The sequence below is a fragment of the Mytilus californianus genome, unplaced genomic scaffold (genome assembly GCF_021869535.1).
Source record: "Mytilus californianus isolate M0D057914Y unplaced genomic scaffold, xbMytCali1.0.p SCAF_4, whole genome shotgun sequence".
Classification (NCBI taxonomy): Eukaryota; Metazoa; Mollusca; class Bivalvia; order Mytilida; family Mytilidae; genus Mytilus; species Mytilus californianus.
The window spans coordinates 34,581,268-34,607,047 of NW_026262690.1; the positions used below are offsets into that span (position 1 = coordinate 34,581,268).

Genomic DNA, 25,780 nt, shown 5'->3' on the forward strand with positions numbered 1-25,780 from the left:
TATCTGACTGGACGCTTGTAACGTCACGATCATCAATGCGTTTTTGAACGTTAACATTTGGTGTAATTAAACAGATATAGCATGTTCTTGAGGGGTATTTGCGAAAAATACCAGCCTTGGGAATGAATTTCCCTCGCCTTACGGCTTGCGAAATTTAACATTCTCTCGACTGGTATTTTTCGCAAATACCCCTCCTTAACATGATATATCTGTTCATGATAACTCTGAACTAAATCATCAGACCAGAACAAAATTCGAACTTGATCTAAAATTTGTCATGATAAAACTATATACCAAATATCAAATCAATATCTTTAAGAATGAAGAAAAAAAGTGTGGAAAACTGATTTGCCAGACTGACGGATGGACAGACAGACGGACGGACAGACAGACGGATGGTTGCAAACCAAAAGTCCCCTTCGACTTAGTCGGTAGGGGACTAAAAAGTCGATCGCCCACCATGATAGAAGTTGTCTGAGATATTGCTGATATTAACTTATAGTATAATTTTTATAAAAATCTGGCAAGAATTGTACCCGTGAGAGAGCTAACAAGACGGGACGGAAGTACGGACGGACGCCCTGTATTTTCATGTCCACCGCAACACGTTTTGCAGGGGACAATTATCATACATGTATTTTGAACAATTATAAGCTGATTAAATTTTACTATTTACTTTATTATTTCACTTTTGATTTAATATTGCGTAAATATGACACCTCCATCGTCCAAGGCTTTCTCGTAATTTAAATGAAATCCCGACTCAAAAACGGGGAAATGCAAATTATGTGAATGGAATTAATGTATACTGTGTGGTACAAGTAACATGCTTAATCATCTCAAATTGAAACACCGAACTGAATTTTCATACTTTGTCAATTCGCTGAGATCAAGAAGATTTTCATCTTCTAAATCTGAAGTTATTACAAAAACAGTACTGTAGATATGGTAGTACTGAATTATTTAAATAAAAACTTCACCAGAAATTCTAAAAGCCAAGCCTTATAATGGCCAAGAATAAACTTCAATTCATGGTATCATGAAGCCATGCATTCAACCCTGCAACACACAGCTGTATGTGCCTGTCCCAAGTCAAGAGCCTGTAATTCTATGGATGTCTTTTGTTGCTGTATATCATATTTGTTTTTCTTACATAAAGCAGGACATTAGTCTTCTCATTTGAATTGTTTTACATTTGACATTTCGGGGCCTTTTATAGCCAACTATGCGGTGTGGGTTTTGCTCATTGTTGAAGGCAGTTAGTTGTTAACTTCTATGTCATTTGGTCTCTGGTGGAGAGTTGTTTCATTGGCAATCATACCAAATCTTCTTATTTTTATATTTTTAGAGTACTGTAGACAAAGATTTTAACAATCAACTTTACTACCTGTTAACCAATTAATTGGTCGAAAGATTATCTGACTAACTGGTAAGACAACACTGTTTAATTTGACAACACTAGTTAAAACACCAACAATCAATCAATCCCTAAGTTTTTACCGCCATAAATATGACATTTTTTTCTAACTGTTAGTAGTAATGTCACAATACATATGCAATTCTCTTTTCATATTTTTATTGGTGTGAAGGTCATTGAAGATTATAAATGTATTAATAACCTAAGTTGAGTTATTAATACACTGATTGTTTGATCCAATATAAACCAACTAAATGGTTTAAGTATGTGCATAACAGGATTTTCTGAAATTTTTTATTGATTTTTTTGTTAATAGAGGTCATGTTTGAAGGTGGACTGGGTCATTAACCATAATTCTTGTAGTATTTCTTCAAAATTAAACAGAAATTGCTCCTTCACATGCATTTTTATTGAATTGTCTAATTTTCATTTTTTGCAACTTTTGGTACATAAGATTTTTTAAGTTGTTTATATTTAATTAAACTTTTTTTTTCAAGTAGAAGCTATGTTTAAAGGCAGATGGTGTCATTAAACTAAACCATTAAAGAGAATCATAATTTTGATATTCAACAAATCTGTAGGGCAAATTTGTATTCATAAAATATTTCAGAATTTTGTGTTGAATTATATTTGTAATGTAGGTGGTCATGTTTGAAGCCAGATGTGGTGATTATTCATAAAAGTTCAAAAATATATTTTTCAATCAAAGATCTACAGCAGTTACTCCTTCACATGATTTTTCAGAATATTTATTAAATTTTTTGTTAAATTTCCAATTCGATAGGAACTGCAGCAGCCATGTTTGGTCACAAGTGTGGTTATCACATGTACAGTAACTTTCTAATATTATTGTAAGTGCACCATTTAAACAAAATTTGGATCCAGCTTAACCTTCAAATTGTTTTTTTTTCTACTAAATTGTACAATTCAGTCCATGCTTGGTTAAACAGCTGAACCTTGGTGTTTTCAGTGGAGATAAGGTTTACAATTACCATGATGATAGATGCCAAGAAATCACAGCATCTCACATAACCTTTGAGACTAACAAGAAGTATGTCTCTTGTTGTGGCATATGAAAGTTCCAAAAAGGTCCACATTTACATATGTAGTAACTATTTTATTCATTTGGATTGAATAATATAAAATACCTTTCTTTTGTTGTGGCTTAGAACTTGTTGGTATTGTTTGAAATCCATTGGCTTGCTCAGGAGAAGATAACTCTTGTAAATCTGGTGGTGGGGGAGGAAAATAATCTTCATCAAATTGCTCCTCAATCACTACTTCTTGTTGTGGAATTTGTTCAGGAGAGGTATCTGAAACAAAATAAATACATCCAATCAATAAAAACACCCATCTAATTTGTAGTCATAATTGTGAACATCATAAAACTAACCCTTTTCTCCCTTTTGGCAGCATGAGTCAAGATGTAGTCCACTGTAACATTTGTGCTTCAAAGTAAGCATGAAGTTTATGTAACCCATGCTAAGAATATTTACATTCCTAACTAATTATAAAGTAATTAAAGTAAGGTGAAATTTACCCTAGTCGATTGAATTCTTAATCAACTCAAGAAAACAAAAAGTCTACAATATATTTTGATCCATAATTCATTACAGATATCAACATGATTGCTTGACATTAGCTTGAAAGAGCTTGCTTAAACATTGTTTGTAGCTGACTTTTTTGGATGAAGTGAGAGATCACCAACATTTGATAAAGCATGTGTTAATGAGGAAACCCCCCCCAAAAAAAATGATCATAAAGTCCTAATAAAACTTATAACGATAATGGGGTAATGTGAGAACAGCATCAGCACAAAGGAATATTATTGCTCTTTGAGTCTGAGGAGGGAAATAAAGTCTTCAATACACTAAATCTAAGCATCTATTGTGTAAACATCAGGTCAGTAATCCTCTTTTCCTTACTTCTTTACAGTTTTAAGCATTACCTGTTTTTCTGTGTTTACTTTTCACAAAAAGAAAAATGTGTTTTTGCTTGAAATATAAGAATAATATCATAAATTTCATAGTTCTTGTCCTTCTATGAAAGTAAAACTTTATATCATATTAAAATCATCAATAAAAATTATTAGTAAGAACAAATAATCTGACCTTTCTCCCAGGGTTTAGCACCAGTAGGTTTTAACTTTGTTAGAAAGCCAGCAGGTGACTCCTCTGTTTTCTCTGGAGGTGGAGACATGTTTTCTGCAAGAAAAATGTTGATTTATAAATATATCTTCTTAACCTCAGGAAGTAAATGATATGTAATCATTGTGTCCTATAAGTACCTACTTTTATTCTAATATTAATTACTTCCATATATCTACATCCATATCGTCTGACTATATATATACAGTACAGATAGGTCGTTAAGGTGGATCAGTAGCATTTACTCTCCGGGAACTAAATTGCTCTGTTGCAATTCCCTACTTAGGTCAATGTATCTGCACACTGTGATATGACCAAAAATCCAACATCTACTGACCTATGGCCAAGAAAATACTACCATTCCACCTTAAGGAACACAAATTACTCATGAAGCAAGATGTTCAAAATGAAAAATGATCATTGTGAAGCTTTACTGAAACAGATATAGAAAAACTGTTTGAAAAGAACACCAGCAAGTAGGCAAAATGTTACTTTAAATTTCAATTATCAATATTTTTGCCTGTCTTGAAAAAATCTACTAGCAAATATTTAAAACTGCTAATTATTCAAAAAGTTTGCTTTAGAAAAAAAATTAACAAGGAAAATAGTCATGATAGTTTATGAAACAAAACCCAACAAAAACTACAAGTACCTGCAAAGTCATCTATGATGTCTAAGTGAGACAAAATCTAGTTCAAAATGAAATACAATAAATTTTTTGTCAAGGAATTGAAAATTTTATGGGAATTTATTTAGATAATTTATTTTCAAGAAATAAAAAGATAAATGGAATTATTTCCCCTTTAGTTGAACTCGTTTTAGCAATAGTTATCTCCCTTGTCAAAATCTCAGATTTTCTCTTTCCTTAATGTACATTTTTAAACAAATCTTTAAAAATAGGATAAGCAAATAGATTTCTAAAAAAATAATTATTTAATAATTTTGAATAAAAATTTCGCAAATAACTAGAGGTTTAAAAGAGCCTCTGTCGCTCACCTGCATCTTCAACAAGGGCTACTTTTTAGTGAAAATCATCATTAAAGGGGAATAACTCTATTAAGAGCAAACTGACAATTTCAGTATTGCCAACATATTGATTTATTTGTAGATTCCGTCAAGCTGATCATATTTGCGTTTTAAAGAATCTATCTACCAATTATAGTTTTTTTTTTAGATATTAGGCAATAATGCAAAAAAATTGGTAAAAATTTGTAAGGGTTCCGCAGAACCCTTTGTCTCACATGCGATTGCTGCTGTCGGTGTAAAAGAGTAATATTGACTTAAAAAATGAGTCCACATCAAAAATTAATTTTTGCTTAAAGTATTGAAAGAAAGATTATGAATGATAAATGTTATGCTCAGCTCTTTTTTTTCCCTTTCCTATCCCTATTTATATCAATTGTGCATGCTGAAGTACACAATTAATAATACATTACCAAGTAGTTGGTTGACTGGAAAATCGGGTGATGTTTCTGCTGAAGGTAACTCACCTTTAGGTTTTGCTGGTTTCAGTTTAACTTTTCCTAGTTCAGCAGCCAATTCTCCTGCCTTCTTTTCCTCACTTCCTTCACTAACAGATTTAGATTTTAGTTTTACTTTGATTAATTGATCAGCAAGCCCACCACCAGAAACTGGCTGAACAGGCGGGGTGTATGGAACCTGGGAAGACATTTGTTGTTGTGTATATTGTTGTTGTTGTGTATATTGTTGCTGTTGAATATATTGAAGTTGTTGCTGTTGAATATACTGTTGTTGTTGGTGGTTATACTGTTGTTGTTGCTGGTTATAATATTGTTGTTGTTGTGGTGATCCAGCACCATATGGTTGTTGTTGTTGATATACTAATCCAGTATTATGTTGTTGATGAGTGGGGCTATATGGATCTGTTTGATGTCCTGGATAATAACCTTGTTGAGTCTGCAAAGGACTGTATCCTTCTGTTGATTGCTGACGAGGATACTGTAAGTGTGGGTCTTGAACTTGGTTACGATTTATGTCTGTTTCACCAGATTGTCTTTTCTTTCTACCAAGTTCAAATGATGTCACAGATTGATGCCCTGGAATTTTTTCAATAGGAGGTGGGGGTGGTGGTTGATCATACCCTACTGGGTGTGGAGGAAGAGGTGGGGAGACAGGTCTGACATAACCTGGTGCTGTAGGGGCAGGAAATGATGGAGGACCACGTTGACCAGAAGCTCTCTGATTACTGGTTTTTGGGGATTCATGTCTTCTGTTCATCACGGGAGATAAAGATGGTTTCCTTGTTAATGATGATTGTCGTTGTAAAACTGGACTACCAGAATGATGTCCAATACCTCCTCCCATTTGTGGTTCTCTATAATTAGGAGGACTCATATGTTCATAACCAGTTCTTGTTTGTCCATTATGATAATTGTTCACTTGTTCATAATTTGAATCACTAGGAGAACGCTCTGTTCTGTATTGTAGTTGACCTTCTGAATGCCTATGAACTAGAGGTGCTGGACCAGCAGATCCAAAATAAGAGAATGGTTTTGATTGGCTAGGATCAGGATGTGACATATGTTTTTGTTTTGTCTTTGGTGATGCAGGCTGTTGGCGCAGAATTTGTTGTTGATGGGCAATATTGCTTTGCTGTGGATGATGGGTAAACTGCTGTTGTGAAGTGTGTTGTCTCGGAGAATGTTGAAGATCTGTAAACACGTCATCTTGAACAGACTGAAATAAAAATTTAACTTAATTAATTTGAGAAAAATGAATGTTTAAAATCTACTGTATATAAAATGCACTGTATCATAATATGAGGACAAGATTCCAACTGAGATATCTCCTGTGGCTCTAATAGGATACAGACCGATGTTTGGTGTATAATGCCACTTTAAACACAGTATATTTCATGGCAGACAGTTTTGATTAGTGGAGGTAGGAAAACTGTTGTAGTAGATAAAGTATGTACCGTAAATCTTAGGTTTTCCAATTGTGCTTGATGTGCCCATCTTTTGGCAGGTTCGTTTTCTATAAAGCTTTGAAACACAGTTTATTACTACACTTCATAAAGACCAAACAATACATAAATTAATAGATATCTTCTACACCTAGAAAATATTTAAATGACATTATATCCTAAGTAATCAGAATTTAAAAAAAAAGTTCCAATGAAATGAACCAAGTTTGCTTTTAAATAATAAACAGTTATGCTCTAAGTTTACACTGTAATTTCTTTCAAAAATAAAATACAAAAAATTGCAGTGTTAATACATGATACATATTTGTGTGAGTTCTTTAGCTTCTGCATCGGTTGTGTATTTGCAGGTCTTATTACCATTTGTTAATTGTAAAATCTATGTTATCAATTGTGCAGACACGCTTAGAAAGGGCTTTCCTAATGTGTGATTATTTTTTTTTAATCAAAAACTATCTGCTTTGAGATTTCCATTATCAAATGGAAATAGAAATCTTGAAGTAAAAAGTTAACATTTTAGTGCTAATGTGCTTGTCAGAAATTTTTCTAAACTCGAGGTAATTTAAACTTGACAAAAGGTAAATAAGACACTTTATCTATAGTGGGAGACCATATATTGATCTCTAAGATGTTTTTCCAGGTTTCTGTGTAGTTGGGTTGCTGTCTTTTTGATATATATCTGTTATCTTCTATTCACATAATATATTTCTTTAATAAATATTAAGTAAAAAAAATAAATGTTGTTTGTACAAATTTGTTAAATGCAGTTTTATTCTGCTTCTTGCACAATAATTTTAATTATTTTTGGTGCTTCTTGGTCATATATTAGCTCTTTACATGTTTAGGTACTTAATACATTATACATCCTTGGCTTTGACAATTTGGTTTGAGTGTTCCAGATGAAGGTATATCCAGAAAAGTGCTTCAGACACATACAATTTCTATAGTGTTATTTTCATTTGCAAATGATACCTTAAAAACAGTTCTAAAGACTATGGCTTTAGGAGAAAGGCAATAAAAATTGATTTTTAATCATTCAAGACCTAATAAATATCCGCATGTGAACTATCCTATTATTATAACAATCGTAGGAGATGTAACTATCAAATATATTTATACAATCTGTTTATCAAGTTGCTTGATTAAGGATTACAGCTGACTGAAACTTTTACCACCTTTTTTAAATAGTACAAGATATCATCTAAAAGATATACATTGTACATAGAAATAACTAAAATATGAAGCTGTGGTGTTGTTTTTTCCAGACTGTTTTATTTCTGTTGGTGACTTAATTTCATCATCTATGTACTTCTTTTAGATTGTTCTTTTAAGCCTTTCTTGGTTTCTATTCTAACATAGCCCCTACATAGCTATCTTAAGCTTGCAGAGTAATACAAGAAGGCTTTTCTTGTTGAGACAGGATTATTTTGTGTGTTACTTGGAGTATATGTTATGTACATAACAAGTTTGATCGACCTAAGTTCTATAGTACGATAGTTATGTCCTGAATATCAAGCAGACGAGGTTTCACTATCATAGGGTCAAAGTCAAGGTCACAGCCACCTGATTTTGGTATGTGACACACACTCTTTCCATGATACATCTGCATATTAAGTTTGGTCAAATTAAGTTCTACATCATAACAGTTATGCATTTGACATGAAGAGGAACATGCAGACAGATAACATGATTCCTTTATACTTTGTTTGTGGGGGTATAATAATAACTGAATAATTGTTCTTCATGAAGTTGTTACCTGACTACTCAATCTTGTACTAGGACTCCTTTGAGGAGTGGCTGGCTTTTTCTGTCTCCTTTGGTTATGCTGCAAAACAAAAGAATGCTTACTACCTCAGATATATATAACTGACATGTCAGTACGGGCATTCAAGTATCTTAAATTTAACAACCATTATTCAACCAATAACTCTTTGGGAACTAATCTGAAAAAAAAAATACAAGCATATTTCCACATTAATTGTGTAGAAATTCCTTTCATTCCTTTCATTCTAAAGCATACTGTAGGAGAATGGGATTTTCTAAAAACAAAAATTTATTGAATTGAATTTCTTGCCTTATTACTAATGGCCCTTTAAAGTTTTTTCCTATCTTTAAATAGTTTTCAGGATAAAAGGTACAAAGCTTAAATCATTTAAAGGTAATAACTCCTATGTGTGGTCAATTGAGGATTTCATTAATTGGAAATTTTGTAGATCTTGTAAGGATAGTTGTTTTTGCTGTTTCTTTCTACTTATCTGTTTTAGATTTTGAGATAATAGGCAAAGATACTAAAATTGGTCAACACAAGAGTAAATAACAGTTTATGAATTGGGTTTATTATGGTTTTCAAGATATTCAACATGACTTGCTTATGTTCTATTCTTTTTCATGGACTCTTGATTAAATTTATCAACTAGGTACTCAAAACAACTTTCTTGTCAAGTTTTTTTTAAATTGTTTCACATTTTGTCATCCCTGGTTCTTTTCTAATTTACTATACATATTCTGTATGTGCCTGTCCCCAGTCAGGAACCTGTAATTCAGTGGTTGTCGTTTGTTGCTGTATATCGTTTTTGTTTCTGTTCATTATTTGAAAATCAATTAGGCCATTAGTTTTCTTGTCTGAATTGTTTTACATTTGTCATTTCGGGGAATTTTTTTAGCTGACTATGGGTTTTGCTGATTGTTGAAGGCTGTACGGTGACCTATAGTTGTTAATTTCTATGTCATTTGGTCTCTTGTGGAGAGTTGTCTCATCGGCAATCATAGCACATCTTCTTATTTTATTATATGGGGTTTTCTCATTGTTGAAGGCATACAGTGACCTGTAATTGTTCACATGCAAGTCCATTGATCAATAGTTGGCTCATTGTCAATCAAACAACATTTTTTTTAGTCTGGGAAAACATGCTTTATTTATTAGTTGAAATTTGTGTTCGACTAGCTTTCAGTAACTGGGTGTACTATTAGATTGATGCTTTATCTTTTCTCCTTTTTGTAAGTTGTTTTTGTGTTTAGTACTATCAGATGGGTCAAGCCTTTTCTAACTTGTTTGTTCTTATGTTGTGCTTAGTACACCACTGTTCAAGGTTAAGGAGAGGGTTGAGCACTCACATACATATTTAATCCTGCCACAATCTTAAAGTGCCTGTCTCAAGCCAGGAGCGTATGGTCCAGTGGTAGTCATTGATTGCTGTCTGTCATAATTAGTTTTACTTTAATGTTTTAGTCTAAATCATGTGGTAGGTTTTCGGATTTGAATTGTTTCACATTTTGTCATCCCAGGGGCTCTTATAGCTTAATACATGGTTTTCCTCATTGCTGAAGGTTGTACAGTATGGCTGATCACATCTTTGTTCCTTAATATTTGGTGGATAGTTGTCTCATTGGCAATCATACGTGAAGAACCTCTGATTTGTAGTTGATGAGAAAATACAACCAAACTTTCTAACATTCTTATGTAAGCAACAAATGTATGTGGCAAACATAAAGTAGATAAGTGATTTGAAAATATGTCACATGGTATAAGTCACAAATATGAAGCTTGGTATCGAATATCAATTGATTTGTAGTTGCTGGGGAAATGAGATAAAATTCTTTATATGTCCATTAATGAAAAGAACAAACATGCATGCAGTAAACAGGAAGTGATAAGAGGCATATCTTAAAATGTGACATACAATATATGTTTTCAATATGAAGCTTGTTACCAAATATCATGGAGCTCTGATTTGTAATTACCTAGATAATTGTGATGACAAATATCAAGCTCCAATTTGTAATAACATATTAAGAATAAATGGGGAATGTGTCCATGGGACACAGATGATGTCCCCACTTGCATATCATATAAAGTTATAAAGGGACATAAGTCACATAACTGAAAAACGGTAAAAGTAACGTTACCCAAATTTGTACTTGATCTGAGTTTTGTGGTAATAAGTATTGTGTATAAGTTTCATAACATTTGGTTGAGGCAAACTTAAGTTAGTGAACAGAAACGAAAAATTCAGCAATTTTTCCATTTGTAAAGGGGCATTACTCTAGAACAGTAAAAGTGACACCACCAAATTTCAAATTTGATCTGTATTTTGTGGAAATAAGCATTGCGTATAAGTTTCATAATATTTGATTGAGGCTAACTTAAGTAAGAGAACGGAAACTAAAAATTCAGCAATTTTTCCATTTGTAAAGGGGCATAACTCTAGAACGGTTAAAGTGATGCCACCAAAATTCAATCTTTATCTGTGTTTTGTGGTAATAAGCATTGTGTATAAGTTTCATAACATTTGGTTGAGGCAAACTAAATTGAGAGAACGGAAACGAACAATTCAGCAATTTTTTCATTTGTAAAGGGGCATAACTCTAGAACGATTAAAGTGACGCCACCAAAATTCACACTTGATCTGTGTTCTGTGGTAATTAGCATTGTGTATAAGTTTCATAACATTTAGTTGAGCTAAACTTAAGTTAAGAGAACGGAAACCAACTTTGAGATGTATGGACGGACAAGGGTAAAACTTAGTGCCCCCTCCGGTACGGCTGGGGGCTTAAAAACTGAAAAAATTCTTGCAAGTGCATCAATGTGAAAAAGATACATGTATGCATCAAACAGGAAGTTAGATATGTGACTGATTTGAAAAAGTGTCACACAGTATAGAATTGTCATGAAATAGAAGTTCCTTCATAATATAAGTTCCAAATGGAAAAAATATTCTGGAATATTTCCACTGGAATAAATATTACAGTGCATGAGTCAATGCAGTCATTCACCAGTGGTTATTACAAGCCTGCTCCAATTGAAGGGAGTATATAGTCAATGCAGTCATTCACCAGTGGTTATTACAAGCCTGCTCCAATTGAAGGGAGTATATGAGGCTAACTTAAGTAAGAGAACGGAAACTAAAAATTCAGCAATTTTTCCATTTGTAAAGGGGCATAACTCTAGAACGGTTAAAGTGATGCCACCAAAATTCAATCTTTATCTGTGTTTTGTGGTAATAAGCATTGTGTATAAGTTTCATAACATTTGGCTGAGGCAAACTAAATTGAGAGAACGGAAACGAACAATTCAGCAATTTTTTCATTTGTAAAGGGGCATTACTGTAAAACAGTAAAAGTGACACCACCAAATTTCAAATTTGATCTGTATTTTGTGGAAATAAGCATTGTGTAGAAGTTTCATAATATTTGGTTGAGGCTAACTTAAGTAAGAGAACAGAAACTAAAAATTCAGCAATTTTTCCATTTGTAAAGGGGCATAACTCTAGAACGGTTAGAGTGATGCCACCAAAATTCAATCTTTATCTGTGTTTTGTGGTAATAAGCATTGTGTATAAGTTTCATAACATTTGGTTGAGGCAAACTAAATTGAGAGAACGGAAACGAACAATTCAGCATTTTTTTCATTTGTAAAGGGGCATAACTCTAGAACGATTAAAGTGACGCCACCAAAATTCACACTTGATCTGTGTTTTGTGGTAATAAGCATTGTGTATAAGTTTCATAATATTTGGTAGAGCTAAACTTAAGTTAGAGAACGGAAACCAACTTTGAGATGTATGGACGGACAAGGGTAAAACTTAATGCCCCCTCCGCTACGGCTGGGGGCTTAAAAACTGAAAAAATTCTTGCAAGTGCATCAATGTGAAAAAGATACATGTATGCGTCAAACAGGAAGTTAGATATGTGACTGATTTGAAAAAGTGTCACACAGTATAGAATTGTCACGAAATAGAAGTTCCTTCATACTATAAGTTCCAAATGGAAAAAATATTCTGGAATATTTCCACTGGAATAAATATTACAGTGCATGAGTCAATGCAGTCATTCACCAGTAGTTATTACAAGCCTGCTCCAATTGAAGGGAGTATATAGTCAATGCAGTCATTCACCAGTGGTTATTACAAGCCTGCTCCAATTGAAGGGTGTATATGAGGCTAACTTAAGTAAGAGAACGGAAACTAAAAATTCAGCAATTTTTCCATTTGTAAAGGGGCATAACTGTAGAACGATTAAAGTGACGCCATCAAAATTCACACTTGATCTGTGTTTTGTGGTTATAAGCATTGTGTATAAGTTTCATAACATTTGGTTGAGCTAAACTTAAGTTAGAGAACGGAAACCAACTTTGAGATGTATGGACGGACAAGGGTAAAACTTAATGCCCCCTCCGCTACAGCTGGGGGCTTAAAAACTGAAAAAATTCTTGCAAGTGCATCAATGTGAAAAAGATACATGTATGCGTCAAACAGGAAGTTAGATATGTGACTGATTTGAAAAAGTATCACACAGTATAGAATTGTCACGAAATAGAAGTTCCTTCATAATATAAGTTCCAAATGGAAAAAATATTCTGGAATATTTCCACTGGAATAAATATTACAGTGCATGAGTCAATGCGGTCATTCACCAGTGGTTATTACAAGCCTGCTCCAATTGAAGGGAGTATATAGTCAATGCACTTTCACATGAAAAGGTGGAAACAATTAGGTTTAAAAGACAGCAAATCTTTAATTGCATAAAAGTAACCTTAATTCTAAATTAACTATGAATTTTGGAGTTTATATCACCAAATGGAGGAATGTGACTGCATATATTTATGCATCCTAAACAGCCAGATACCCTACAGTAAGTCTGGTTGTAGGGAGATTGAATATGCTTAGTGCATGACATGCTCACAAATATGTATTTCATCCCAAATCTCACTGACAGTGGCAATGACCTTGAAATAAATAGCTGCTATTCTTTATATTAGTCTTTGGAGTTTGAAATTACAAGCTTCAATACATCATTGTAATATAGACCAATCTGTTACCTTGATGAAACTTCAATTGATCTTTAAAATTTAATTTTTAACCCACTTTATTTTTAATTCATTTAAATTTGAAGAAATTGTAGTATTATTAGATGCATTTTAGCCAAAGACAAGATTAAAGCACCTTGATATTTGAAATTGGAAACCTGAAACCTTTCCAAAAAATAAGAATTTAATAGAAAGCAAAAAAAATGGGGGAATACTTACAGGGTCACCAGGAATGACATCATAAACCCCTGCCTGGGAATACATTTCCCTAGGGCAAGGAGGTGGCATCCCATCTCCTTCAAATATTACTGCCTCATGGGGTGGGGCTGGTAGCCCTCTATATTGTACTTGACCATTCATTTCAGCATCATTGTGTGGAAAATCAGGAAGAGGACCTAAAGAAACAAAAATAAACTGTAATATAAGTAAAAAGTTTTCACTTAAATCATTGTTTTTCCAACATTCTAATAATAAAGAATAATTTCAACTTTAAAAAATAACCTTTTATATATTTAAACTATCAAATCTCAAGGTTTCATGTTATATCTGTTGTTCCTTTTTAAGCCAATAATAATAATTAAGTATGGCTGTTTACTCAGCAATAAACAAACAGCTTTATCATGTTTATTGCTTTTTCATAACTTTCAATACATTTTAAAAAATAACAAATTTTGAGAAATAAAGGACATCGTGCAAACATTAAATAAAATGCTCCGCTGGGTGCAGCTTGATACGACCGCAGAGGTCGAACTCTGAACAGTTGGGGCAAGTATGGACACAACATTCAAGCTTGATACAGCACTGAATTTGGATTGTGATTAAATATTTGACACAGCATAGGTTTCTGACACAGAATGAATGTGGTCATGGCGGTCTAAGAACTTAAAATTTTTTAAATTACCTATTCAAACCATATCATTAGTATTTGCTTTTATATATAAATCAGAAATAACCAATTTAAAATGGAAAATTTTTAAGAAAAAAAAAGGAAAAAAAAATATCCCCCCCCCCAATTTTTTGAACCCCCTTATGATTCATCACCCCCAAAACTCAATCCCAGCCTTCCCTATGAGGTATGGTACCTTGCAGTACAATTTCAAAAAGATCCATACACTTGAACACAAGTTATTGTCTGGAAACTATAAAAATGCTTGTTTTTTGGCCCCTTTTTGGCCCCAAATTCCTTAACATTTAGGGCAATTACCCCCAAACTCAAACCCAGCTTTCCCTTTGTGATATGGAACCTTGTAGTACACTTTCATAAAGATCCATACACTTACACACAAGTTATTGTCCTGAAACTAGAAAAATGCTTGTTTTTTGCCCCTTTTTTGGCCCCTAATTCCTAAAAGGAGTAGGCCCAGTAAGACCCTTTTTGGCCCCAAAATATAGCAGTTTTACAAAATTGTTAAAATGTAAATTTTTAGCTATATATTGGATAGAAGAATACTTCTGTTACATAAATATGGGCTGTTTTTGACAATGAAATGCACATGTATCGGGTACTAGCATCATTAAGTCAATCTAAATTACTGAAATCTTCGAAATTTTAGCATTTTGGCAAATTTTTAGACGGTTTCCGTCTGAAATGGAAGTGGCCACATTTGTGTTCATTCTTAATATTTAAATGTAAGTTGTATTTGATGATAACACATAACATATATAATGGTTGAGAATGAAGCCACTTTCATTATTGACAAAAATCATCTGAAAAGTGACATATTATGGCATATTTGATAGATTTTTCATATTTAAGCTTGAATTTGAGCGTCTTTAATGACTACATCAGTTCAAATCTTTCACATGAACTAATTGAATCGACTGAAGTAGACACTTAAGTGTTTAAAAATTGTCCAAAATCTTTCATCAGATGAACCTGAATTTTGAGGCCAAAATCGGACCTTACCGGACCTACTCCTTTAGAGGCAATTACCCCCAAAATCAATCCCAGCCTTCCCTCTGAGGTATGGTACCTTGCAGTACAATTTCAGAGAGATCCATACACTTGAACACAAGTTATTGTCTGGAAACTCAAAAAATGCTTATTATTGGCCCCTTTTTGGTCCCTTATTCCTAAACGGTTTGGGCAATTACCCCCAAACTCAATTCCAGCTTTCCTTTTGTGATATGGAACCTTGTAGTACAATTTTAGAAAGATCCATACACTTACACACAAGTTATTGTCATGAAACTAGAAAAATGCTTGTTTTTTTACCCTTTTTTGGACCCTAATTCCTAAAATTTTGAGGCAATTACCCCCAAAATCAATCCCAGCATTCCCTTTGTGATATGGAACCTTGTGGTACAATGTCAGAGAGATCCATACACTAACACACAAGTCATGTCTGGAAGTTACAAATATGCTTATTTTTGGCCCCTTTTTGGCCCCTAATTCCTTAACTGTTCGTACCATAACCCCCAAAATCAATCACAACCTTCCTTTTGTGGTATTGAACCTTATGGTAAAATTTAATAGAGATCCATTCACTTAAACTAAAGTTAGAGTGCGAAAACCAATGTGTCATTGAACGACGACGACGACGCCAACGTCATACCAATACACGACGGTCGACCGCAAATTTTTTTTGCAGTCGTATAAAAAGTGGGATTTCTCAACAATATCCAAAAATTATTCTGATATTGCAAACCATTTACTTTTTCTAATATTATAGCAAAGAATGTGTAATCTGATAAGCTAAGAGTGGTTAAATAAAATGCTTCGCTGGGCGCAGCTTGATACGACCGCAGAGGTCGAACCCTGAACAGTTGGGGCAAGTATGGACACAACATTCAAGCTTGATACAGCACTAAATTTGGATTGTGATTAAATATTTGACACAGCATAGGTTTCTGACACAGAAAGAATGTGGTCTAAGAACTTCAATTTTTTTAATTTACCTATTATGGTCCAATGTCCAAAAACAAAATACATGGTTAGATTCAGCATATCAAAGAACCCCATATATTCAATTTTTGTTGAAATCAAACAAAGTTTAATTTTGGACCCCAACTTGGACTAACTTGAAAACTGGTCCCATAATCAAAAATCTAAACACATGTTTAGATTCAGCATATCAAAGTACCCCAAGAATTCAATTTTTGTTAAAATCAAACTAAGTTTAATTTTGGACCCTTTGGACCTTAATGTAGACAATTTAAAAAACGGGACCCAAAATTAAAAATCTAAAAACACGGTTAGATTTGGCATATCAAAGAACCCCAATAATTCAATTTTTGATGAAATCAAACAAAGTTTAATTTTGGACCCTTTTGACCTCAATATGAACCAATTTGATAGCGGGCCCACAAATAAAAAATCTAAATACATGGTAAGATTCAGCATATCAAAGAACCCCATATATTCAATTTTTGTTGAAATCAAACAAAGTTTAATTTTGGACCCCAATTTGGACCAACTTGAAAACTGGGCCAAAAATCTAAAAACATGTTTAGATTCAGCATATCAAAGAACCCCATATATTCAATTTTTGTTGAAATCAAACAAAGTTTAATTTTGGACCCCAACTTGGACCAACTTGAAAACTGGGCCCATAATCAAAAATCTAAACACATGTTAAGATTCAGCATATCAAAGAACCCCAAAAATTCAATTTTTGTTAAAATCAAACTAAGTTTAATTTTGGACCCTTTGGACCTTAATGTAGACCAATTTAAAAAACGGGACCCAAAATTAAAAATCTAAATACACGGTTAGATTTGGCATATCAAAGAACCCCAATAATTAAATTTTTGATGAAATCAAACAAAGTTTAATTTTGGACCCTTTTGACCTCAATATGAACCAATTTGAAAAACGGGGTCCACAAATAAAAAATCTAAATACATGGTTAGATTCAGCATATCAAAGAACCCCATATATTCAATTTTTGTTGAAATCAAACAAAGTTTAATTTTGGACCCCAATTTGGACCAACTTGAAAACTGGGCCAAAAATCAAAAATCTAAATACATGTTTAGATTCAGCATATCAAAGAACCCCATATATTCAATTTTTGTTAAAATCAAACAAAGTTTAATTTTGGACCCTTTGGACCTTAATGTAGACCAATTTGAAAACTGGATCCAGAATTAAAAATCTAAATACACGGTTAGATTCGGCATAACAAATAAATAAATGTGGACAAAGATTTTACAAATCTAATGCGCCATACTGTGCAATTAAAGATTACTTCTTGAAATTTTTCAATATTTGAAATTTGAAAAAAAAATAATATTTGAAGAATAATTCTTTTTAATTTCTGAAATCTGAAATGAGAAAAAATTGACCCCCCACAATTTCTTTTTACCCCCCCCCCCCCCTTTTTTTTCCCCCAAACCATAATTACCCATTTAAATTTACCATAGTGCTAACTTAATCTATTTTATAATAGAATTTAAAATATAGTGTCAAATCTTTCATATGGATTTTTTTGTAAAAAAAAAAGATGCAACATTTGCAGATATTTTTACTGGTCTTCCTTTATAAATATGCATTTCTTTAAACATAATTTAAAAGCAGTGTAAGGGAAGTAACCAAAACGTTGTATTTGTATTACCTCCCTTACACTGTTTTAAATTATCTTAATTGTTCATTAACCATTACTTTATACATAATTTAAAAGCAGTGTAAGGGAGATAATTTCAATGATGTATTTGATTTATCTCCCTTACACTGCTTTAAATTATGTTTTGTACTAAAGTATTTGTCCATTAACCAGGACAACCTTATTTTTCCCCCTTTTTTGCCCCTAATTCTTAAACGGTTTGAGCCATAACCCCCCAAAGCAAATCCTAACCATCCCTTTGTGGTATGGAAACTTGTAGTACAATTTCAGAGAGATCCATACACCGTTCCACAGTTATTGTCTGGAAACTAGAAAATGCTTATTTTTGGCCCCTTTTTGGCCCCTAATTCCTTAACTGTTGGTACCATAACCCCCAAAATCAATCCCCACCTTCCTTTTGTTGTATTGAACCTTATGGTAAAATTTCATAGAGATCCATTCACTTAAACTAAAGTTAGAGTGCGAAACTAATGCGTATTTGGACGACGCCGGACGACGACGACGACGACGACGCCAACGTCATACCAATATACGACCACAAAATTTTTTTTGCGGTCGTATAAAAATTAAAATTTCCTTTTTTTGAACAAAATGAATTCCAATTGGTGTCAATGTGTACCTTATAAAAACAGTTGCATAAAACTTTTAGAATGATTGGGGGTGAATAATCTTTGGACTGTGCTACCTTAAATACAGTGTGTACTTTTGTAGCATCCAATTGCATTACATTTTGACACCAGAATATTTCTAAAGTGAAAGATCAAATTGTTTCAATTATGAATAAAAGGAATATTAGCATATATGCTGATGAGACAACAACACAAAAGGAATAAAAAAGAATGTGTCCATTGGACATAAGTAACCCCGCTTGTAAATATATGGCAAATTCAGCAATTTTCTATTTACTAGAACATGTAGAAAGGGACACAAAAAGGGATCAATGATCAGTGCTTGGTGGTAATAAGCATTGTGTATAAATTTCATAACATTTGGTCGAGACAAAGTAAAGTAAGATTGAGGAAACCACAAATTCAGCAATTTTTCCAATTATAAAGAGACATAACACAAGGACGAAAAAATGACATCACCCAAATTCAAACTTCATATGTGTTGGGTGGTAATAAGCATTGTGTATAAGTTTCATAACATTTGGTTGAGACAGAGTAAAGTTCAAGTCTAAAACAGCAAATTCAACAATTTTCAATTTATAAAGGGACATAACTCAAGAGTCATGAAAGTGACACCACCCAAATTTGAACTTGATCTGAGTTTGGTGGTAATAAGCATTTTGTATAAGTTTCATGATATGTGGTTGAGGCAAACTTAAGTTAGAGAATGGAAACCAATTTTCGGAATGTATGTACATCCATACTTCCATACAGACAGACAAGGTAAATCCCCATTTGTTTGCGACTGGAGCATAAAAATAAATCTAGTAATCAATACCGGGCCTTGAACAATAGAAAGTGTCACTACCATATATGTCAAGCTCTAACACTGCATTGAGTCTAAGTAAGTTGTGGATAAATAAACTTGTGCTAAGGAAAAAACTTTAAATGACATAAACTGTTATCACAGAGATATGTCTCACCTTTTTGTAATTTTGATAATGCAAATGTTGAAATTAAAATAGCAATACTTTAACATGTAAGTTATGCAAATATTCAAAGTCAATGAACCATGACTGAAGGTACATGGATAAACAATCTCCATGGAATGAGATGTGCCAATGCTAATACAACTGCATACCAAATACCATTGACTTATTATAAGTCGTTCCCTTTAAACAAACCTAAACACAAACATTAACTTGTAAACTATGTAAAAGTTTCAAAGTCAATGAACCATGATCAGGGATGGGGCTATATAATCTCCATGGAAACAATACTTGCAAATGCCAATAAATTTGCATACCAAATATCATTGACTTAACATTAGCAGTTCATCTTAAACTGATCTAATCACAAACTAATACATGTAAACTAAGCAAAAGTTTCAAAGTAAATAGACAATGACTGAGGGGGCGGGGCCAAATATTCTCCATGGAAATGAGATGTGCTAATGCTTATACAACTGAACACCAATTAACATTGGCCTACCACTAATGGTTTCCCTTGAACTGACCTAATCACAAACTAATACATGTTAACTATTAGCAAAATTTTCAAAGTCTATAGACCATGACTAAGGGGGCGGAGCCAAATAATCTCCATGGAAATGAGATATGCCAATGCTTATACAACTGCATACCAAATATCATTGACCTACCACTAGTGCCAATAAATAAGTGGTTCCCCATAAATTGACCTAATCACAAACTAATACATGTAAACTATGAAAAGTTTCAAAGTCAATAGACCTTGACTGAGGGGGCAGGGCCAAATAATCTCTATGGTAATGAGATGTGCCAATGTTAATACAACTGCATACCAAATATCATTGACCTACCACTAGTGGTTCACCATGAACTAGACCTAATCACAAACTAATTCATTGTTGACGCCGCCGCCGACGACGCCGGAAATAGCATACCTATGTCTCGCTTTTTGACTCTGTCAAGGCGAGACAAAAAACTAATATTTTCTAAAGACAATCACAGATTTTAACTGGGGAATTTAGATGTGGCGAGATTAATCTAGTTTATGAGTACTCAATCTTGTATTTTTTCTATATCTCAAAGGTACTTAGAAGAATGTATGATAAAATCAGTTTTGAAAAATCTATGCTTTACAGAGTTCAGTGTCCTTGTAATCCTTACTTAAATTTTTACAATATGCTACTTGTAATATTAGGCATATTTATTAAATCATTCAGGCAATCTTCCAATATAATTATATAGGAGAGAAAGAAGTGTATGAATCTGGAAAATTATATTTGGAACATGTTGTTTTAGGATATCTGAAATATATATAACAGACATAAAAACTGTGTATTTGTTTTACATGTTATATAATGTTGTGTATAAGTGTGATGATTCATGTACCAGAAGTGTTACTTTCCTGTCTCTGGTCATGAATTAAAAATCTTAATTTTATCACAAGGTGCACATAATCATATCAGATTTATCTCTTAATTTTGACAAACAGGAATCTTCCTGGATTCTTCAAATATCAGGATGCATTTAAGTCAGTTTCTGTGTTGAACAGTCTTTGTGGGAGATTTCTCAGCTATGTTTTGTCATATATAATAGAATCTCAAGGAGATTTTCTAGCATCTTATGTCTTGTCACATAATATTATGAAGATGTTACAGATTAATTAGTATGAAACTTGTGCTTATTATTTGAATTAGTATGAAACTTGTGCTTATTATTTGAATTAGTATGATACTTGTGCTTATTATTTGAATTATTCTCTGATTTTATCTAATCCATTTCCTTCAGGTTATAATTGCCTATGTCTTTTATGAAGCAATGTTAAGATCTTTCATACCAATATGACTATTTTGTTTAAACATTGATCTAATTAATAATAATGAAATATCAAAGTGTCTGCAAAAATTGCAAAATGTGTTGGACTCGGAAGTGAAACTGGTTTTTATTTCTACAAATCAATAACACAATTATTGGGAAAAAGAAAACATTTACCCAGAACATGCATCCTTATATATCATGTAGATCCTCAATAATTAATAAAATCATGTCCATTACATATGTATAAATGTATAAGTGTCTGAACCAAACTTTATCACAATTGACATTAAGAATCAAATTCCTTTTTCTAAACTCAAAATTGACTAAAAGATAATGAATGTTTACAAATAATATGACAAATTTATGACAAAAGGCACTTAAAATAAACTTCTGATATCAGACTTGGTCACCTTAACAGATAATCAATACAATGTATCAGAAAAAATAACAAAGAAAATGGTGACCTCTTACCTTGACATTAATGACAGTGATGACAAGATGCTACCATTACATATCAACATTCCAAATCATCCATATTTATGCAAATATTATTTTTTAAATATCTTAAAATGCATATAATTTGATCCCATGTGTTAAAATAATACAGTGTGGAGTAGTCCACTTGTCATCTGGGGTTGACAGGTTTAACTCACACTTCTGCTTCAGCAGCAGATGGGTTGTTCAATTTTATGTGGGGAACATGCAGGAAATGCACTATTGATGTGCAATCAATAAAATAGTTGTAATTTATAGTGAAGCAGCAATAAAAATGTCTTTAATTTAATGGAAATGTTTAAAATATCGTTTTTATGAGAAACTACAAAATGTAGTTACACCTTAGCTTGAAAAGAAGGCTTTTTTATTGCTTAATCACATATCTTCCCACATATATTTTTCAACAATGCAAATAGAATATTCAACCATTTTCAATAACTTATTTTTCATTAACTAATCAATTGTACCTATAATAACTAACAAATATTTTCCAAACCTTTTACATCAATTTGCTGTTTTTACAAACTTATATTTGTTAACATTGCACAATGGATTGGAATGGTTATGGTATTGATTTCCCTTTGGGGGCTTTACAGGTACTGAACCATATTAATAATTAAAATAACAAAAAATACATTTTTCTTTAAAAACCATATTGAAAATCTGTGTTTGTCCTCTTGTAATTTTTCCCTGTAACATCTGTATTCAAATGATATTGAAATTATTTGGTGACACATACATTGTCAAATAAAGACAGATTATTATAAATAACATCCTCTTTACATAAGTCTATGTGATCAATTCATCATCAAATTATGTTAAAAATAAAGTTTAAAAAAAACTGAACGAAATAGGAAACTTCTCTAAATAAAATGCTGCTTTATAAGGACAACATTAAATTCTGCATGCACATTTTGTAGTCCTCAGCCAAAAATAGCTTCATATTTTTCTAACTTGGAAAATAATAGAATATAACTCTATTTCCTTTTAATGATCATTAAAGAAAATATTAATAATCGGTTACTTATTTTATCCAAAACATTGTATTTAAAATTGTCCAGATGAATTGAAGTGCAAATCTATTCAAGTATGAAATTAGATTTTAAATTGGGTGAGAAAAAGTGGACTTGCAGAAAGTTAAGGAAAATATACAATACTAAACATTTACTTTTTGAATATATATATTTCTTAAGGCAAAATGTGACTGTAGACTAATATAAAGCTCTTTTGTTATAGCTTTTTATTTTAAGAATTAAATCAATTTTCACAACACAACTGTACACATTGAGGGCCTATGAAAAGGACTTCAGTCAGAAAGATGATAAAAAGATTCAGTGGGTTAATCACAAATGACTTTATATATATCATATTAAAAAGAAACCTTATATGTGTGTGCTTTTTGTATAGCACTGGATGGAATAAGATGATTTTTTTACATAATTAAAAAAGGTATTTTGTTTTTAAATGTGGCATAAGTATTAGGTGAAGAATCTGAATTATAAAGATTCATAAAAAGTATTTTTCATTTTTCCATATTGAAGCATTATAAATTTGTAAATTATTGAAAAGCACAATGTATTTGTAATTCATTAAAGTACTGTGCAATTTATTTAAAATTTTTGGTTCACAATTATTGACATATATTTATCAACAATATATTTTATTTCTAAGTTTTCATAAAATTTTCTAAAACAGGCTTGGTGGATCATTTTCTTCAGTTATTTCCCCTTAATATAATGTTATATGCTATAAACGTACACAATTTGATGCACCTGCAGATGTGGATCTAGGATTTTGAAAAAGGGGGACTCTCCAACAAGGCAACGTTAGGATTGGGACTTGTAAAAAGTCAATGTATTAAACATATATAATGCTCCATAAGGGGGCCCCATATCCCCTCCTAAATAAGGCGCTAATCTTTGAAACCCTATTTAAATAACAGTAAAATAAAAACAGGGGAAAGTCTATGTAGGTTTATCAATTAAATTTATCAATGCTGTAGATCTTTTTTACCCCTTATATGCTTTATCATATGGAGGAGAAAATAAGTCCAATAATTGGCAATGAAACTTTCCATAATTATCATATTGATAGATCCATCTGCATCCTCAAAATATTTCCTGCAAATTAACATCTATCTTTCATCAAATCATGAACATTTTCTATCTGTAGGTAAGAGAATTAGTTATCTTAGCTTTAATTAACAGACAAAACTTGACAGTTGATTGTGTTTAGTCAAACATGACAGATGGCATGTTAATGACTTTTCACTTCAGCCAATGGGAGATAACTCTATATAACTTTTTCATGAAATTCAATAAAAAAATTAAATAAAGACATTTTATCATTATATGTATATAAATACTTATAATTTCTTACAACCTTTTAAAAATATTTTGATACTATAAAAAAAGTAAAAATATTTTTGATTTGGCGCATATTACTTATATTTATTGACTGACAATTCACTGATAATAAATTATGATGTAACTCTTCTGTACAAAAATAATCACATAAATTAACTCTATTGGGTACAGGTGAGAAATAATTTTTGGACAGTATCCTCAAGATTTTCATAAGGCTAAAATACTTCCAAGAAACACTTTACAAAGGAACTGACATCTGTAAAAGTGTGGATAGTATTGATCCATCCATAGTAAAATTCCTTTGTTCCATGTATAACTTGGCACATCACAGATAAAGCTGACTATTGATTGTTATTCCAAATAATTCTTCTAAATTAACTTCCAATTATCCCACTTAATGGTGTGAATAAATATGACCTTGCAGTAGAAAGACATAGAATAAATATGACCTTGCAGTAGAAAGACATAGAATAAATATGACCTTGCTGTAGAAAGACATAGACACTGTATAGCACTTGCTGAATGACATATTCACCTGTTCAATTTCTTTTTATAATAAACATTTTTAAATTAAGCTAATAATCATTCAAATTTTTACAGGAAAGAAAATCTTATTTTTTTAAAAAGTAATGGGATTAATTTTTACCTATGTGTACCTTTGTTTAAAGGGGAATAAGCTGTCAAATTCATGATCACCAATTTGACTCAAATTCTCATATTTGATTTATCACATACTAAAACGTATATCCTAATTACAAAAAGTCTAAAATAAACAATTAATAACAATGCATGGACTTGATAATATGTTTCAACATTTCATGTGTATTTTTGTCTAGACGTCATCTAATTAACCATCAAGATGACCTCCGAAGAATGCCAACAGTCATTTAACCTGATATAAACATAAATATAAATATAAGCAGATTGGATTTTTCTAGGTCTGTTTGATTTCATATTGTAGGTTAAAAAATATGTTTATCATTGATTTTACCTGTATAAGAATGATTTTTTTGTGGATCCAACCAAATGGTTCATCCTTGTTTCAATTTCAATGTTGACATTCTTTTCCTTTCAATAGCTGAATACATGCGTAAAAAGTAAAATAACAAAAATATCGAACTACAAGGAAAATTCAAATTGGAAAGTCCCTTATAAAATAGCAAAATCAAAAGCTCAAACACATCCCCACCTAAGGGGTTAAATTAAAGGTCACATGAATATTGATTCAATGAGGTCAAAATATTCACTTGCAAGTGAATAATTCATCAGCAATGTTTCTTAGCTTATTTTGACAAAATTGAACCAAATTGGCTGCCAAAAGCCAATTATTATTTCACTTTATCACTTTCATTAATGATTGAACAAAAAAAAATCATACTTTAATTTTTTTATATCTCGTAGCTTATGCTTTTTAAGATACTAGTATTTGATGAATTATTTATAAAAATGTGACAATTTCTGAATAAAACAAGAATGTGTCCATAGTACACGGATGCCCCACTCAGACTATCATTTTCTATGTCCAGTGGACCGTGAAATTGGAGTCAAAACTTTAATTTGGCATTAAAATTACAAAGATCATATCATAGGAAACATGTGTACTAAGTTTCAAGTTGATTGGACTTCAATTTC

General features: G+C 32.1%; 1 protein-coding gene and 1 long non-coding RNA gene across 5 annotated transcripts in view; one reads left to right on the plus strand and one right to left on the minus strand.

Moving 5' to 3' along the window:
• LOC127698216 (unconventional myosin-XVI-like) overlaps positions 1–25,780 on the minus strand; it is a 132,198-nt gene that overhangs the window by 43,839 nt on the left and 62,579 nt on the right. For all 4 annotated transcript variants that reach the window (XM_052201570.1, XM_052201568.1, XM_052201569.1 and 1 more), the window contains exons 30-34: positions 13,530–13,705; positions 8,262–8,330; positions 5,055–6,261; positions 3,529–3,621; positions 2,566–2,730 (exon numbers count right to left, since the gene is read on the minus strand). In XM_052201570.1, the coding sequence (XP_052057530.1) occupies positions 2,566–2,730; positions 3,529–3,621; positions 5,055–6,261; positions 8,262–8,330; positions 13,530–13,705 (1,710 nt within the window). The remainder of the gene's footprint in view (positions 1–2,565; positions 2,731–3,528; positions 3,622–5,054; positions 6,262–8,261; positions 8,331–13,529; positions 13,706–25,780) is intronic.
• The window catches only part of LOC127698254 (uncharacterized), a 367,371-nt gene continuing 355,607 nt past the window's right edge, over positions 14,017–25,780 (plus strand). Inside the window, exon 1 of the long non-coding RNA XR_007980774.1 lies at positions 14,017–14,150. This is a non-coding gene — a long non-coding RNA (uncharacterized LOC127698254). The remainder of the gene's footprint in view (positions 14,151–25,780) is intronic.